This window comes from Aptenodytes patagonicus, chromosome 24 (genome assembly GCF_965638725.1).
Source record: "Aptenodytes patagonicus chromosome 24, bAptPat1.pri.cur, whole genome shotgun sequence".
In the NCBI taxonomy this organism is placed as follows: Eukaryota; Metazoa; Chordata; class Aves; order Sphenisciformes; family Spheniscidae; genus Aptenodytes; species Aptenodytes patagonicus.
The window spans coordinates 5,417,412-5,433,412 of NC_134972.1; the positions used below are offsets into that span (position 1 = coordinate 5,417,412).

Consider the following 16,001-nt stretch of genomic DNA (forward strand, 5'->3'; position numbering starts at 1 on the left):
TAGGGTGATAAGCCCTTCAGGGCTGCGGCTTCATTTGGACCCGAGGCTCACACAGTCTCCAGGCTGGTGAAACTCCTCACCACTGCATCGCATCAAGCAACCTACAGCAGCACAATTTCTGCCTCTTTAAGGGTTTAGTAGAACCATTTGCACAACGCTTTGGATAATTCTGCCCTTTCCTATTGCTCCTTTCCACTGCCGAGTTTATCTCCATCCCTTCTATTTTTGCCATGTGATACAGAAAGCCCCTTTCAGGCAGGCATCCTCCTACAGGATCTCCCTTGTAGACCTTAGAGATGCAGCACTGGATACGACGCTTGCTATAAACCCTTGCTGTCCCCAGCCTTATCCAATGCCTGAGTTGGCAGAGACCATTGCATTGCTTTTAGCAGCATCTTTGCGTGCGAAACCTCTCCTGGAAGCCCACTGAGGTCCCTCAGCCAGTGCGTGGGCAGCAGATTGACTCCTTAGCTCTACACTTGAATGTCACCACTTGGTACAAGTCTGCTGCCTGATTTCCCTTCTCAAGGGAAACTGGCTGTGGGAAGTGTTAGAAAATTAGTTACACGTGGCATCTTTGAGCCAGGAGGCACTGGTGGCCATCTCTCTCTCTGCTGGTGGCATTTGCACCACCAACAGTGGTAACGAGCCTCCTGGAGAGGAGAGGAACAGGCCCCATTCTGCCTTGGGGAGCACAATATGCTATTAACGATGAGCCATTGCAAATGAGGAGCAGAGAAAAAGCCATTTTGGATCTAGCATCAGTTTCCAGGGCTTGTAGTTAATGTCTGAAGCTACCCAAGACTGTCTCCACTGCTACCTTGTTTGTTCCCCACAGTTTATTCACCTAGATGTTTCAAAGAGCTTGTCTACGTAAGGGAAGTTTCCTCTGTTGTGAGGATACTTGGGAACCTTCGTTAGCTTTGCTCACTCCAGACAGTCAAAAAAAAAATCAAGAGATTTACTTAAAATGAGTCTTCACTTCTATGAATAATACATTGGGGGGAATTTCCCTGGGACTGCTGGTAGCTCAGGCCAGAAGACTCTAGAATCACATTTCCAAAAGTCTTTCCAGAAACTTTATGGTATTAAATTAAGTACGTGATCGTATAAATACAGCATACAACAGCAATAGAAGAACATCACTGAGGATACCTGAATCCAAGCACTCAAACTAGAGAAAAGCCAAAAATCTGGGTGCCTGTTCTTTCTCCAGAGCTTCTGTGCATAATACTACCCCATCAAGCTATATAAATGCTGACTATTTTTTTTTCCTCTGAGACAGCTGCCTTGCCCAGTGCCCAGAATGGATGATGCTCAATAAAGGAAATAGCTATTCAGTATTATCCTCATTCATCGGTGTTCAGCCAGTGCCTTATCTGTCATTCAAGCCCTGCTCTAGAACCAGAAACTTCTTCACAGGCGTTTTCCTATTACCCTCACCACTGTAGCGAGCCAGCCAGTCCTCCCCAAACCCACAACACCCATGATTTTACAGAAGGGGAACTGAGGAGCAGAGCCATTAACTGTGGGGTTTGGCAGCAGCATCTGGCACCCGGGGTCAAGGGAAGGATACAGCTACGCAGTCAGGGAGTTCAGGGAAGGCAGCAAAGGAGCCAAGCCAGCCGTGCAAATCACACACGCAGGTCCACAGTGCGGCAGGAGTGGGATGAAAATTAAAAAGATCCTATTGTAATGCATCCGCACAGAGGCACCGAAACAACAGCGCATGGGCAACAGCCCCATTTGGGAGGAAAGCTTCATCCTTATGTAACGTTTTAACAAATAAAAGAGCTGACAGCACCGATTACACTCAGAGCTACACCAGAGCAGCACCACTGCTACGGTATGGACCAGGCTCTGAGAAACAAAATATCTGCAGTGAAATTTTCCAATCTCTTGAAATAAATGTAAACTCATGCTATTTTGCAAGATTAAATTGAACACTTGCTATTAGCTACGCTACAGCTAGACAATTAATAGACATTTGAACATCTAGAGACTCATACTCTGGAGGAAAACCATGCTTAGAATGCAATACATCAACTCAAAGAATGAAGTCGTCTGGATCTACATTTTGCCAGCTGTCAACATAACTTTTTTCTTTCCCAGAAGCGTCTCCTGTTTTCCAAATTAGATATAAAACAGTATCTGTAGAGGAAAATTTCCCTGTGGCCTTCCCCTGTACAGACAGCCCTGAGAGCATTAGGGCAGGGACTGTTCTTATTTATACACTGTGCTGCCTGAGGACTTTGCTTCTGTCAAATAAAAAATAATTAATTGCCTTTCCTCCAGAAATGTCAGCGTGTTCTTCTCCTGTCCCCTACGTTTACTTATCCCTCTTAGTCAACCCAGGCTTCCTAACTTTCTGCATCCTATCAGCCCCACTTGAAAGCATCTTCTCCCCACCCCTTTTCTTTTTCCATCTAAACTTCCCTTCCACTTCCTCTCCCCTTTCCCAAAAACCAACCCAACCCACATTCTTGTCCCTTAATAGAGGCTGATTCATGGTTTTGCGTCAGCAGCCACTCTCCTGGCCAGACCCAGCTTTAATGGACGCATTTCAGCTGCTGCCAAGCAGTACGTGACAACATCTGGGAAGCAGGACTGCCATCGGCCCAGAGGCCAGCAGCGTCAGGAATGTGAGACAGGTGAGGGCCGGCGTGACGCAACAGAGCATGAGAGGACACGCACAGTTGTTGCCCTTCAGAGATGGAAAGGGAGATCCTGAGTTCAATCAGCTATTCCTCAGAGTGCGATACTGGGGCACACGCAAGCCAATTAAGTCAAACAAGGGAAGAGATGTAGGTTAAAAAAAGTGATCTCGGCTCAGGCTTTGGGTTTAATCTAGAACACTGGAGGAGGAAAAAAGGCAATTTTAAGAGTACTTTCAGAACAAGGCATTCATCCAGCACCGTTCCCATCTCAACATCTCCATGGACCTGCTCTGCACTAACAGTGATACCTGTCCCTCTTCCTTTCAAAAACTTCCAGTCCACACGAGGCACACTTGACAATTCTGGAGTATCAGTACCAGCCCGCAAGCCATATTCAAACAGACGCTGCTCCTGTTACATTGCACAACAAAAGGAACTGGATATTTGGACCCCGAAACAAAGCAATTGGAAGTCTGGGGTCTTTGCATATTTAATAAGGACTGCATGCGAGGTTCAAAAAGCCAATCCTGACCTTCTGAAGAAGCACGTTTTCCTGCCGCACCCAGGGCACTCTGGATTGCTGCACTATGGAGGGTAATCCCAGGTCCCCAGCTCTACCCCAAAGCCAGCCAAGGGTCCTGGAGAGCAGATGGAGCTGTTCCAAAGCTGCAGGCTCAGCAAAGCCTAATGCTGATTGGACTGACTACATTAGCAATTGGAAGCAGTAGGCAACAGCAGATTCGGCTAAAGCCTTAATCTGGTTGCCCAGAACAGTTTTTAGAGCACACCGAGATCTGTGAATGTGAAAAAGACAAGCTTAAGATTTGTAGACAGAATATAGTGAAGTTTATTCATATTAAATACATCTGCTTGCATCACTACTTGTCACGTACGTGTTCTCCAGGACACTGAGTTCATTCCCACTTCAGGAGACAGACAGTTTTTACTTTACATAAAGTAGAGCTACCAATCTGTTTTCCCTGAATAATATATCACTGAAGCTAGCAAAACAATACAAACGGGATCCATTCAGTACAAACTACACAGAGATTTTCTTTTTACTGGTCTAGGGAGTTGTGCACAAGAACAAAATTATTCCAAATACACAGACAGACAGCTGGAATTCAAGTGTCTCCAATATACACCAGTCAAAACCAAGTTTTTTGGCATTTAGACACTTGAGTCCCAGTCCAGATTCCAATTCTTCTCCCCATATCCATTCAGTTTGTTTGAAATAATAAGCAAAACCCAAAGACAGTCCTTTTAAAGGATAAACAGATTTTGCCAAAAGTAACAGTGGCGTGGGAAACAGCTTGCTTCTGAAGAATGTGTTTGCTGAGTAAATAAGCTTGGTCGGTCTTACCAGGGAGTTGTGTGGCAAATGCACTATGTGTAAATTATTTCATGCAAGTGCAGTTTACCCCTCATCTGACTTTTGTTACTCCAGACAAGCACAGGACAAGTAGATTGGAAGTATTTCTGATGGACAGAGAGCAAAAGGAGAATTTAACTATGGTGTTTGTCTGCAAAGGCAAACTCAATGATAACCACAATCTCACTGAGGACTAAAATAAACTCTATAAAACAGTTAGAAAAAACAAGTATCTTTGCTGCTGAAACTGGCTCATCTATTTTTGGAAAACTGCTAGAATTGCCTTGGTCAAGAAGAACTTCTTATAAGCACCCAGCATTATGTAACCAAAAGAGGAAAAATAACAATAAATCACATGTTCTTCCCACCTAATGTTGCAATCCTTTTGGTCAATTCTGTGTTCAAGCCCCCACCCCCCCAGCTGAAAAACCTGCAGCGCCTCAAAACCAGGAACTGACATCTTGTGACTGATATACTTCATCTACAATCTCACAGGCCCCCTCTGATATCCAGGGCAGTTACCAGCTCTTACCGCCAACCTAATTATAATGTGATTAAATACATTGTTCAATCATCGAAATCCGGGATATCGTCGTAGGAATAGCCCCGGTAGCCTTTGGAAGCGTAGTATGCAATGCGCAGGTGGTAGAAGCCTGGGAGAAACACAAGGATCCCAATGATGAGCACGGGGATAGCACGGTCCGTTCCCTGCAGAGAAGAGATATGCAAGTGCGCTAAGAAGAGATCTGTATGGGGGGGGGGGAATAGCTTTCCTTTTTCTTAAGTCCTGCCTCAACTATTCATCCCTAAGGCCTGGCTAGCTGACAAAAAATAAAAATTCATCTTAAATCAGAAATACCTTAGTTTTCTTCAGGCTGCGCTCTACGTCCTCTCCCTGGCATCTCCTCCTCGCTACAGGAAACCCCCAACTGAACTTCTCCTTCAGGTAGGAGGGTTGGCTCCTCCTAACGCTTAACCACATTACAAAACTGCCAGCTACAGGCCAAGTGCTGCATGTTTGGCGGGGAGCGAGCTCTCCTATCTGTGCCTGGTCTGCTTCCGATACAGCAAAAATGCTGCCGTTTCCAAAACGATAAGCAGCAGCTGCCAACCGTAAAGCAATTCCATGCAGCACAAGGTAAAAGGAGAAGTGTGCCATAGGGGAAAGTCAACTACGAACAACCGATCCCCTTTCAACAGATCACAAATGCAGGGAGATGAGAAAAGTGGTGCTGTGTCCCATATAGCAGCGGTCTGTTATCTCCTACAGAAGTTACCAGATGATCTTCACTAGAAGAGTGATGATCCCAGCATGAAGTTTTTCCAGGACAGCAAGCTGACCACTGCAGGGATGTAGCATTAAAATGAAACTGTACCCCAAGGAGGACAGAGAAACTCAGCCCTCCCTGGCAGGTCTCCAGTCCAGCTACGAACCTGCTCCAGACCGGCTCACTGAAGACATCAGAGGGCTCTGCTGCCAGAGAAATAGGGCTGTCAGCAAACACCAGCCAGGCAGTGGACGGGATTACTTTCCTGCTTACAGGCCTTTCGCTCTGAATTTCTACGCTGAACACGAGAGTTCACGGCAGGCTTTGAGGAATGGGTAAGCAATGCAAAACTCGTAACAGAAGTGTAATCAAACCACTTACGCCTTTGCTAATGTATCCTGCCAAGAGGAGGGCTCCTATGATAATGAGGAAAGTCCCGATCATGAAGAGCACAATAGCCAGTGCAATTGCCTTGTAGGGGATTTTTGGTGGGCTCTTCTTGAACTGGATGGAAAAAAAAACCCAAATATTAAACAGCTTAACTCAGCAGAGTTCCCCCTCCCACCATGGCAGAGATGCGAATCCCACAGCTAGCAGTGATGACATGGGACAAACTGTCGCGGCAGCTCTGCTGCAGGGCTCTGTAATGGCACTTCTGCAAGGAATCCTGCTCGTGGAGACCCTGCTGTCCGAGCCAGCGTTTACACCCCTTGCTTCCAGATCTGCTCTGATTTTCACCTCCCTCCAAAGAAATGCATCTGACCCTATGGAACACGCAATCTTGTTTCCAGTCAAGCTCTACTGGCTTTCTGGAGGAGAAGGGCTGAAGCGGTGGCTTGCAGCTAGCTTTGTACCTTTCTGAGCTGAGGCTGCTCAGCAGCAGAACAAAAAAGCAGCCTCCCGTGCACATGCAAAGCTATAGCAGCCTTTCCCAGTAGTTCACAGTCAGAGGAGCAGCAAAAAGAGGTTTTCTCCCCCACTTTTTACCTGCAGGTCAATATATCCATCATCAGTGCTGGAGAGCTTGGAATATTTGACTTTGCTACTGGGAATCCCAGCAGTCAGATTTGTACGTGACGGCATCATTACAAGGAAGCCTGGGCATCAGCTAGAACCTGGAAAACAAAGAGAATAGCAAAAAAAACCAATCACAGCAAACTGGATGACAGAGTCTGAGAGGCATGGATCAAGTTACTTAAGAGAAGCAAGAGTGTCAAGCCTGTACTAACCAAAAGGCAACTTTGTTCTTCATAAATTAAATCTTTTCAAACAAAGCTTTGTATTGAAGCCTAAAATACAAAAGCATGAATATAGCTGCAACAGGGTTTGCCAATATTTGAAAGCAAAGTCAAACTGAGGTAGAACTTGTGTTTAAAACCGGATAGAAATTCCAGAACAATATACAATGTGTAAACCAGCTCTCATTTCGCAAGATCACACTTCCAGCAGGGTGATGTCTGAGGTCCAGCTATTCCTAAACAGGGACAGTAGCAAATAAACCCAAACCAGAACTAAACAAAGCAGCTTTTCAACCAGCCGGATATTTTGCAATAGATCCATTTCGCAAAAAAACCCCAAAATAACCAACCCACTAGAAACTAGAATGAAACGGAGCTGTCATTCCCGAGACAGCTCGAGTCATGACTCAGGGGGAGCGTGACAAGGGGATGGAGTGGTTAGTGGATGAGGTAACCAAAAAAAACAGCGAGGAGCTAAAAAGCATAGGTCACTTGTCTGTCTAGCTGTGAGGGAGGCAGCGTTCAGGGCAGAGCTTTATTTAGTTACGCCAGAGCCGTACCCTGCAATTTCACCACGCCATGAAGCCAAACCCTGCGGTTTTGCTGCCAGCAGCGACAGTCCCAGGGCGAGGGGCAGAGCCAGCCGCCTTCTGTGCCTTGGAGCCCTACTTCTCAGGAGCTGAAGCCCAGATCCGGCCTGCCAACACATCCCTGACTCACTGCAGAGCCATTTAACAGGGCCTGACAACTCCTCCCAGCAGGACCTATGCATTGGGTGCCAGCTCACCCGCAGCCTTGAACCTGCACTGCAACCCAGCGCGACGATACCCAGAAGTGAGGCAGAAAATAGGCTTCCCACACTTTCCAACTTCAAGAGCTTTTTTTATTTTCTGAGAAAGTACGGAATAAAGGAAACAAAAGTGCGTATCCCAACTGTTCCAACAGGAAGGGACAAAGATGCTTTTTCCATAACACTATTTGGCATCTAAGGTAATAGCAGCTCCTCAAAATATTTAGTCTCCACTTGAACTGAAATCCTTTGCCTCCCTCTCGCTAATTGCTGGCACGTTCTCCTGCCATCAGGTTTGTTTCTCCCACAGTAAGTTTGACATGTATAAAAAAGTCAACACCCTCTCACCTTAAACCTCCACAGCTGTACCTTTAACTTGAACTTCTTGCTTTTTTTTTTTTGTAGCAAAACCCAAGCACAGACAAAACATTTCTAGCCCTATCGATAATGGAAATACCACCCACCTCCGGAGTGGTAACACTCATCCTCAGCTCTTACACATCCATGTTTTTCAGGTCACAGTACTCAAATACCCCTGAGGCCTCCCACGTGCCCCGGGGGTAGATGTGCAGTAGGGGAAGAAGTCAAAAGCAATCAGCACATCTGAAATGTGTCAGATTTCCTGACTCTGCCCCATTTTACTCTCAAGTACCACGGGACTTCTTACTGACTGTGCCATTGTTTACCAGGCTCGTGGTAAATAATGACCTAGTGGCTTCCTAGGAATTATTTCCAATTTACACTTGCATAAATTGTCCTGCCCTTCCCATTACCTTGCTTACCAACAAGAAAGACGCTACTAAGGACAAATGCAAAAAAAATACTCTCTCAGCCTTCATGTTTAAGGGCCAGGTTCAAGTCCACTAAGCTTCACCCTCCTTGTGCTCTACGTTGCTTCAAGACCAGAAACAAGCTCAGCACTGTGCTCTTTAAGAGGCAAATAAATGGTGAATCAAGCTTGTAATCCAGATTTTCTAATACGATGTGCTACGGTCATGTTTTAAACACAGTCAGAACCCGCACTGCCTGGGGGAAGGCTTCCAGGGTAGAGCGCAGGCTCACAAGGGGAGCTTGCCAGTAAAGGCAAACACGGCACTTCCAGCCAAAATCCTGTTTATCCCCTAAATAAAAACAGTATGTTTTTCTACCGTCTCTGCCCAGGACTAAGGAAGGAAGGGGAGCGTCATTTCTTGCCCTTTCAGGAGCTCATACCTCACACCGAACGTGATAAACGCACCCGACCCCCCCTTCCTCCAGACCCGAAATGGTTTCTCTGCTGCTAAACAGGAAGTTCACAACATGTCTGGGAACTCCCCCAAAAACTGCAGGCTGCGCACCCTGCCTCACGCAGCTTCAAAACATTACTAAAACCACGCAAAGACTGTTACCTACTATTCGCGCTGCTGGTCAAACCCATCTCTCCCGCTGCCGCTTCTCTCCCGCACTGCCCCGGCCGCAGAACAACCCAGGAAGTTTATTCCTGATGACAGTAATTTCCTTCCAGGTTATGGCAGCAGCCTCTCGCTGACTCAGCTCCGCTGGGTTATTTTCAGCCTCACACTCCCCATTAGCAGCTGGAATTACAGTGTCCTTGGGCAGGGTGGCATGGACCATGTCCTGGTCACCCAGGCCCACGTCACGCGAGACCCACCGGAGCTAATCTGTCATTTCAGGGCTGCATTTGTAGATGGTTTATGAAAGCGCCTGTTCATACACATCACTCCTGCACGTACTTTTTTAAAGTTGATTTTCTAAAGGAAGATCTGGACATCATTAAACCGTCAAGACACAGCACAGCCCTCCATTAGGGCTAAGTATGTGACAGACAAGCTACAGCCAGCAAATTATTTCCAGCACCTGGAACAATATTAACACATCAGATGAAACACAGCTGGGGATCTACTTCCTCCAACTGCTCCAAGCAAGGAAACTGCAGGAATTGCCACAGTTCCAGTTCCTGTAAGTTAATAAAATACATGCTGGATTTAGAGCCTGAAAAGCCTGATCTCCTTAAGTTTCAGAGAATTCTCCCTCCGCCTTTCTTCTTTCTGTTCTCCTTGGTAAGAAAGTCTGAATATGTAAAGATACAAACTTCAAAAGGCTTACTCTCTCAAACATGGAGAAACACACAGCATTTACTGAGTCCCCCCAGTTTGGTGTTTTTTTTTTTAAAAAAAAGGCAACATCTTAAGTTTGATTGTTTGGGTATGGCAATAGCAAAGTAAACATTCAGCTTTTTAAGGATTTATCCAGGAAGCAGACAGTACGCAAGCCAAAACACAAGTGCAGAGATACTTATGTTAAAGGATGTTTCTTACAACGTGAGGCTACTCAATTTGGTCATTACAGCTGTAAAAGTAAGCAATTAAACCATTTGGCTTATTTTTGTAATGTGTTTATGAGTAGCACAAATAAGAGCATGGCAATCCCTGCTACAGCAGGAGGTCGCACCAAAAAGAATCTGCTTCAATCACCAGCCCAGCTTTACACGTATCATTGAAAACCAGGATCTTTCCCTATTTCATCATGAATCGTCATTTCTTCGCTGAAGCATGTATTTACTTGCAGTACTTGTGGGTACCACAATGGCAATCCAATCTGAGAAGCATCACATTTGGAGTGAAAGCAGCCTCCTGGTTATCGAAGGTATCCACTGCTACTGTCCCGGGCAATAACTCAGCAATTGCTGAAAAAACTTTAGGGCACCTAAAGATCTTGCTTTCAAGATGTTTTCTTAAAGGTACTAAATTAACCAGCAAGCTAAGGCACTTCAAGAGAATAAACAGGGTATGCTCTGGAGACACGAGACAAAGCTCAACATGGGAGCTGAAAACCATGCAGGGAGCCATCTGCATCACAGCAGAAGAAAACCACAGTCTAAACCATCCCTACTAACAAAGCAGCGCTGCTACCAATGAAGAATCAAGGGCAGGGGCATCAAGAAATCCTGTCCCCCAGCTTTGAGCAGGGACAAGTTCCTATCACAATGGTAGCCCTATCACAATGGTAGCCCTATCACAATGGTAGCCCTATCACAATGGTAGCCCTATCACAATGGTAGCCCTATCACAATGGTAGCCCTATCACAATGGTAGCCCTATCACAATGGTAGCCCTATCACAATGGTAGCCCTATCACAATGGTAGCCCTATCACAATGGTAGCCCTATCACAATGGTAGCCCTATCACAATGGTAGCCCTATCACAATGGTAGCCCTATCACAATGGTAGCCCTATCACAATGGTAGCCCTATCACAATGGTAGCCCTATCACAATGGTAGCCCTATCACAATGGTAGCCCTATCACAATGGTAGCCCTATCACAATGGTAGCCCTATCACAATGGTAGCCCTATCACAATGGTAGCCCTATCACAATGGTAGCCCTATCACAATGGTAGCCCTATCACAATGGTAGCCCTATCACAATGGTAGCCCTATCACAATGGTAGCCCTATCACAATGGTAGCCCTATCACAATGGTAGCCCTATCACAATGGTAGCCCTATCACAATGGTAGCCCTATCACAATGGTAGCCCTATCACAATGGTAGCCCTATCACAATGGTAGCCCTATCACAATGGTAGCCCTATCACAATGGTAGCCCTATCACAATGGTAGCCCTATCACAATGGTAGCCCTATCACAATGGTAGCCCTATCACAATGGTAGCCCTATCACAATGGTAGCCCTATCACAATGGTAGCCCTATCACAATGGTAGCCCTATCACAATGGTAGCCCTATCACAATGGTAGCCCTATCACAATGGTAGCCCTATCACAATGGTAGCCCTATCACAATGGTAGCCCTATCACAATGGTAGCCCTATCACAATGGTAGCCCTATCACAATGGTAGCCCTATCACAATGGTAGCCCTATCACAATGGTAGCCCTATCACAATGGTAGCCCTATCACAATGGTAGCCCTATCACAATGGTAGCCCTATCACAATGGTAGCCCTATCACAATGGTAGCCCTATCACAATGGTAGCCCTATCACAATGGTAGCCCTATCACAATGGTAGCCCTATCACAATGGTAGCCCTATCACAATGGTAGCCCTATCACAATGGTAGCCCTATCACAATGGTAGCCCTATCACAATGGTAGCCCTATCACAATGGTAGCCCTATCACAATGGTAGCCCTATCACAATGGTAGCCCTATCACAATGGTAGCCCTATCACAATGGTAGCCCTATCACAATGGTAGCCCTATCACTCTGACACAGCAGAATTTGTTCCTTAATCAGCACTGCCACCTTGTGAATTTCTTCTGCTAAATCAGTTGGGTTTTCCAGCTGTCCAGTTTTCAGGCAGTTTATGCTCAAGATACTTTTGTATTGCTGACTGGTGGGAAGTACACAGCCCCCTAAAAAAATATCTGCATACCCACAGCACTTAAGAACCTGTAAGTAGTGCTTACCACATAGCACTGATCAAGCCAGCTGAATTGCTTTTCAGTGTTTCTTCATTTGTGACAAAGTGGAGTCACTCAGGTTCCAGACAGAGGGTAAGGATTTATGGCTAGCTGGTAGCAATACAGCAAGCTAAGAAAAAACCACAGTAGCTGCCTGAAACTGTTTTCAAACCCTATTTTTCACGATCAAACCTTCAGGGTGAAACATGCTGTAAATCTTATTTTTATATCTTCATCAACAATATGAAGATGATCACAAATACCCTCAATTAAGGGAGGAATTGCTGGTGGCACAGGTGAGTGCACCACACTTAACAGAAGCATGTAAGGTGTGGGACAAAGGCACCCAATGAATGCAACATGCACAGCCCTGTTGAGGAGTAGCTTAACATCAATAAGCCCGAAAACAGTAGAGCCAAAACCAAGAAGGGTTCACACAGCTCGCCGTCAGACCAAGGAACTTTCAGTCCCTGCTACACCACAGCATGTGTCGACACACTCTCAGACTTCACCGAGAGCCAGTGACAGCCACAGGAACCATCCCTGCTAGAGGCAGCTCTGGCATCAGCCAAAGCAAATGCATGTCAAGCAAAACCTGTTTCACAAACCTTCTCTGCTTAAAGGAAACAGCATGATGGAGCCATGAGTTATTCACACTGTAATCACCCCCCTCCATTTCAACACATCTGAACGATCAAAGCAGAAGCTTGCCTGTTGCAGTTCCTTTGAAAAAGCATCTAGGGTACATCAGCACAGTTTGACAAAGCATTGATTCATCCATCCACATTTAAACAGGATAAAAACCATGAAGTTATATTCTTTATTTCCATTTTCCAAGTTTCAGTTAGAATACCAGCTTAAAATAAACGGATGAAGTAAGGTCAAATAAACTCATGGCATAACTGAACAGCAACCCTAGTCAACTACAGTTCCACAGGTGAAACTCCAGGAAACATCACCTTTACTCAAGTTAAATATTGCACCCCTTCTCTAACACAAGTTGAAAGGAGTAAGATGTTTCACCTTAAAACAGCATCTAAGATTATTGGAAGTACAGGAATAGACTAGAAAAAACAAAAGTTTCCTATTTCCAATGACACCAGTATAGCAAAATAGTGAGTTGAAAAATATTTACAAACATATCTACACAACATGCCTAACAGTGCTCATACGATGCTCCAATGCACTGAAATTGCTAACACCACCGTTTCCTTCTCAAAGCCAGTTGTCCCCTCCGAAGAGCTGACCAGATCCGCCCCTCAGTTCTACTCCAATTAAGAGCCTTCTTGTTGGTCTTCAATCTTTGGAGCCAGGTAGTATTTTAAGTGTCCCATATCAGCAATCTTGTACTCCACAACTGGGAAAGAAAAAAAAGAGCATTCAGAAGGGTTCTTCAGAAAAGCCATTAGAATCATCGAATAGTTTGGGTGGGAAGGGACCTCTGAAGGTCATCTAGTCCAACCCCCCTGCCATGGGCAGGGACATCTTCAACTAGATCAGAACTTGATCATTCAATCGAGAGTTCTTAATGCAGTTCTATGGTGGCAGCATTCTACAAGGGTATTTTCAAGGAGAGCTGCTTGTACTTACCAAGAGGAACATCTGCAGACATGCTGAGTGTTACCGTAGGTGACAGGGGAGTGGCTTTGGTAAAAAAGTTCAAGTACCTCAGAGCAAAGGTCAATTGGACTGGCTCATTCATCTCTATTGTAACCTAGAAAACCATCAGCCAGGTTAGACCTCAATAAATGCGACAAGTTCCCTCAAGTCTCTCAAGTAATTCAGAGACCTCGTGCAAAGGCAGTCAGTGCTACCCCCCGCCCCGTTCTGCTGAGCACTGCTTGCAGGCCCCAGGGTAAGGGCCTAAAGTTGGCAATTGATTTGTTGACTCTAACCTATGAACCAGAGAAATACACGAGCCAATCACCCAGCTTTAGCACCCAGTAGGTCAGAGAATTAATCGTATTAGTAGAAGCCTCAACACTGAGGACACCACAGTGACCACGAATGCTTAACTTACAGCTTCTTCCTCTTTATCCACGTTACTGGTCTGTGACAGCTTGATGTTTCCATTTCCCAGCTCTCCATTAGCTGAAAACTTCACACCATCTTTTGCGCAGGAGATGACAACTGCATCGCCAATGTGGCTGAGATCTCTACAGATGCGGGCAAATTCAGCAGAAGGCATTTTCACTACACAACTATATTCTTGTTCCTGCGAAGGAAGCGTCACAATTAAACTTCTACCAAGAAGCTTGGTGTAGTCACTACACCTGGGTTTGTGTACTCTTTCCAAAGGAAGTTACATTACAAGCTCAAATTAAGTCTGATGGGAACATGGGAAAACACCCATTTCTAAGAGTCTACTCAGTCATTCAAGCCACTACTTACTGGAATCCCAAGCTGCTCCACATCGAGATCCATTAGCTTCATCTCATAATCAGAAACCTTCTCCTGATCTAAAGAAACAAAACATAACAAAACACAACACTTGACCAAGTGTTTCCAAGAAGTTATCATCCTGAATTTAAGTTTTGCCCCCTTCCCCCTCCCCCCAAGTAAAAATACCTCAGTTATGACAATGAGATCCACCTTGTTTAATTAGAGCTAGAAATCTGAAAGCAACCCAAACAGCCTTTTGTAGGCTCTAAGAGGACAGGAACCTGCCAAGGGCACCTGTACGTGGCCTAAAGAAGAGTCTCTCTTACAAAGAAAGCATCAGTCAAGTTGACTAAGCTTACATCTCCAGGCTGTTTCAAGAGTTTAAGTATCAGGTGACCCTTCCCATTTCTTAAGTATTTCTTCTTGCTTCCCCCCATCCTGGCATCTGCTTGGTCTATGGATACTACCAAAAAATATCACAGTAGCAAGTTAGTTCCCAAATACGACACTCACTTGGTGCTTCAAACACTAGGGCCAATGTATCCGCGTTGTCTTCTGCTCGGAGAGTTATGATGTCTTCGTTTCCAGCACATTTCAGTATTTTGGACATGCTAGAGGTGGACAAGAGGTGGGTCACTCACTGCATTACGAGCAGACAGAGCAGGAACACCAGCCCGCCGCCTGCCACAGAGCGCGAAAACAAGGCTAACAAGAAGCAGTCGGCGCCCTCAGAGGCGGCAGACGGCGCTGCGCGGGAGGAGCGGAGCCGGGGCTCGTCCCCCCGCCACGTCCCCCCTCCCAGGGCGGCCGAGCGAGGGCCGGGGCGGCCGGCGAGGGGCCACGACGGGCAGCGCCCGGCGCGCCCCCTCCCCCCCCGCCAGGCTTTCCCGCCACGGCACGGCGCGCCGCGCGCTCGGCAGTGACGTCACCGCCGCCAGGCCCCGCGCGCGCGCCGCGCAAAAACGGCGCGAGGGCTCCGAGGAGAATGGGGGAAGGGCTGCCAAGGGCTCTGAACGGCCCCCGCCCGCCGCCGGAGCCGCTCCCCAGGGACGGCGAGGGCGATGGCGCCTCCTCGCCCCACACCTTCCCCTCACGCACCCCCTTCCCCAGGGCCCGGCGGCCCCCGCTCCCCTCGGCGCCCCGGGCCCGCTCCTCCCACCCCCGTCCCAGCGCCCGGCGAGGCCCCGCCGCCGCCGCCGCCGCCACCTGGAAAGGTTGACGCCCATGGCGATGTTGCGGTCGCAGCGGTAGGTGTCGAAACCCTCGGAGCGCAGCGTGAGCTGCACCAGGGAGACGTGCGAGGAATCCATGCTCTGCAGGCTGATGCCGCCCGAGCCCAGGTCCCAGCAGGCCTCGGTGATGAGGTCCTTGAGGGCCTCCAGCACCCGCTTGAGCACCGAGCCCTGCACCAGCCGCGCCTCGAACATCCTCACAGCGGCGGCGGCGGCAGCAACGCGGAAACGACGCGGGAGCGCGACTGGCCGCCAGCAGCCCCGGCCCGCCAAGCGCCCTTTTATACCCTCCTCCGCCCCGCCCACCGCCGCGCCGCAGCCAATCGCCAGCGGCCCTCCCTTCCCTCAGCGAAAGCCTATCCACGCTCACGGGACAGCCGCCCCCCCCCCCCCCGCTCTCCGGCCAATCCTGGCGCCGCTCCTCCGTTTAATCCTGCCCCCTCGCCCGGCGGGAGCCAATCACCGCCCCCCATGGCGCGAGCCCGCGTTCCGCCTCGCCGTTCGGCGGTGGCCGTGGGGCCTAGCGGGGACGGCGGCTCCGGGAGGCCGCGCTCGGCCCGCTCCCCGGCTGAGGGGGGAAGGCTGCCTGATCCCTGCAGCCCGTCCTCCGCCTGCACCGCAGCGCCGGTGCTACACGC

General features: G+C 47.7%; 2 protein-coding genes across 3 annotated transcripts; both read right to left on the reverse strand.

Annotated features, from left to right (window-relative positions):
* Positions 1-3,480: 3,480 nt before the first annotated feature.
* On the reverse strand, positions 3,481-8,814 carry TMEM230 (transmembrane protein 230). 2 transcript variants are annotated; one of them, XM_076358896.1, is made up of 4 exons: positions 8,714-8,814; positions 6,285-6,412; positions 5,679-5,801; positions 3,481-4,737 (listed from the first exon to the last, which is right to left on the reverse strand). In XM_076358896.1, exons 2-4 carry the CDS (start codon positions 6,381-6,383, stop codon positions 4,597-4,599), a joined length of 363 nt encoding a protein of 120 aa, XP_076215011.1. In that variant the 5' UTR covers positions 6,384-6,412; positions 8,714-8,814; the 3' UTR covers positions 3,481-4,596. The 2 variants fall into 2 exon arrangements, with proteins under 2 accessions (XP_076215011.1, XP_076215010.1); XM_076358895.1 differs by having other exon boundaries at positions 8,718-8,810.
* Positions 8,815-12,555: 3,741 nt separating this feature from the next.
* On the reverse strand, positions 12,556-15,612 carry PCNA (proliferating cell nuclear antigen). The gene is made up of 6 exons (XM_076358887.1): positions 15,338-15,612; positions 14,645-14,742; positions 14,141-14,208; positions 13,770-13,964; positions 13,340-13,463; positions 12,556-13,106 (listed from the first exon to the last, which is right to left on the reverse strand). Exons 1-6 carry the CDS (start codon positions 15,556-15,558, stop codon positions 13,024-13,026), a joined length of 789 nt encoding a protein of 262 aa, XP_076215002.1. The 5' UTR covers positions 15,559-15,612; the 3' UTR covers positions 12,556-13,023.
* Positions 15,613-16,001: the final 389 nt, after the last annotated feature.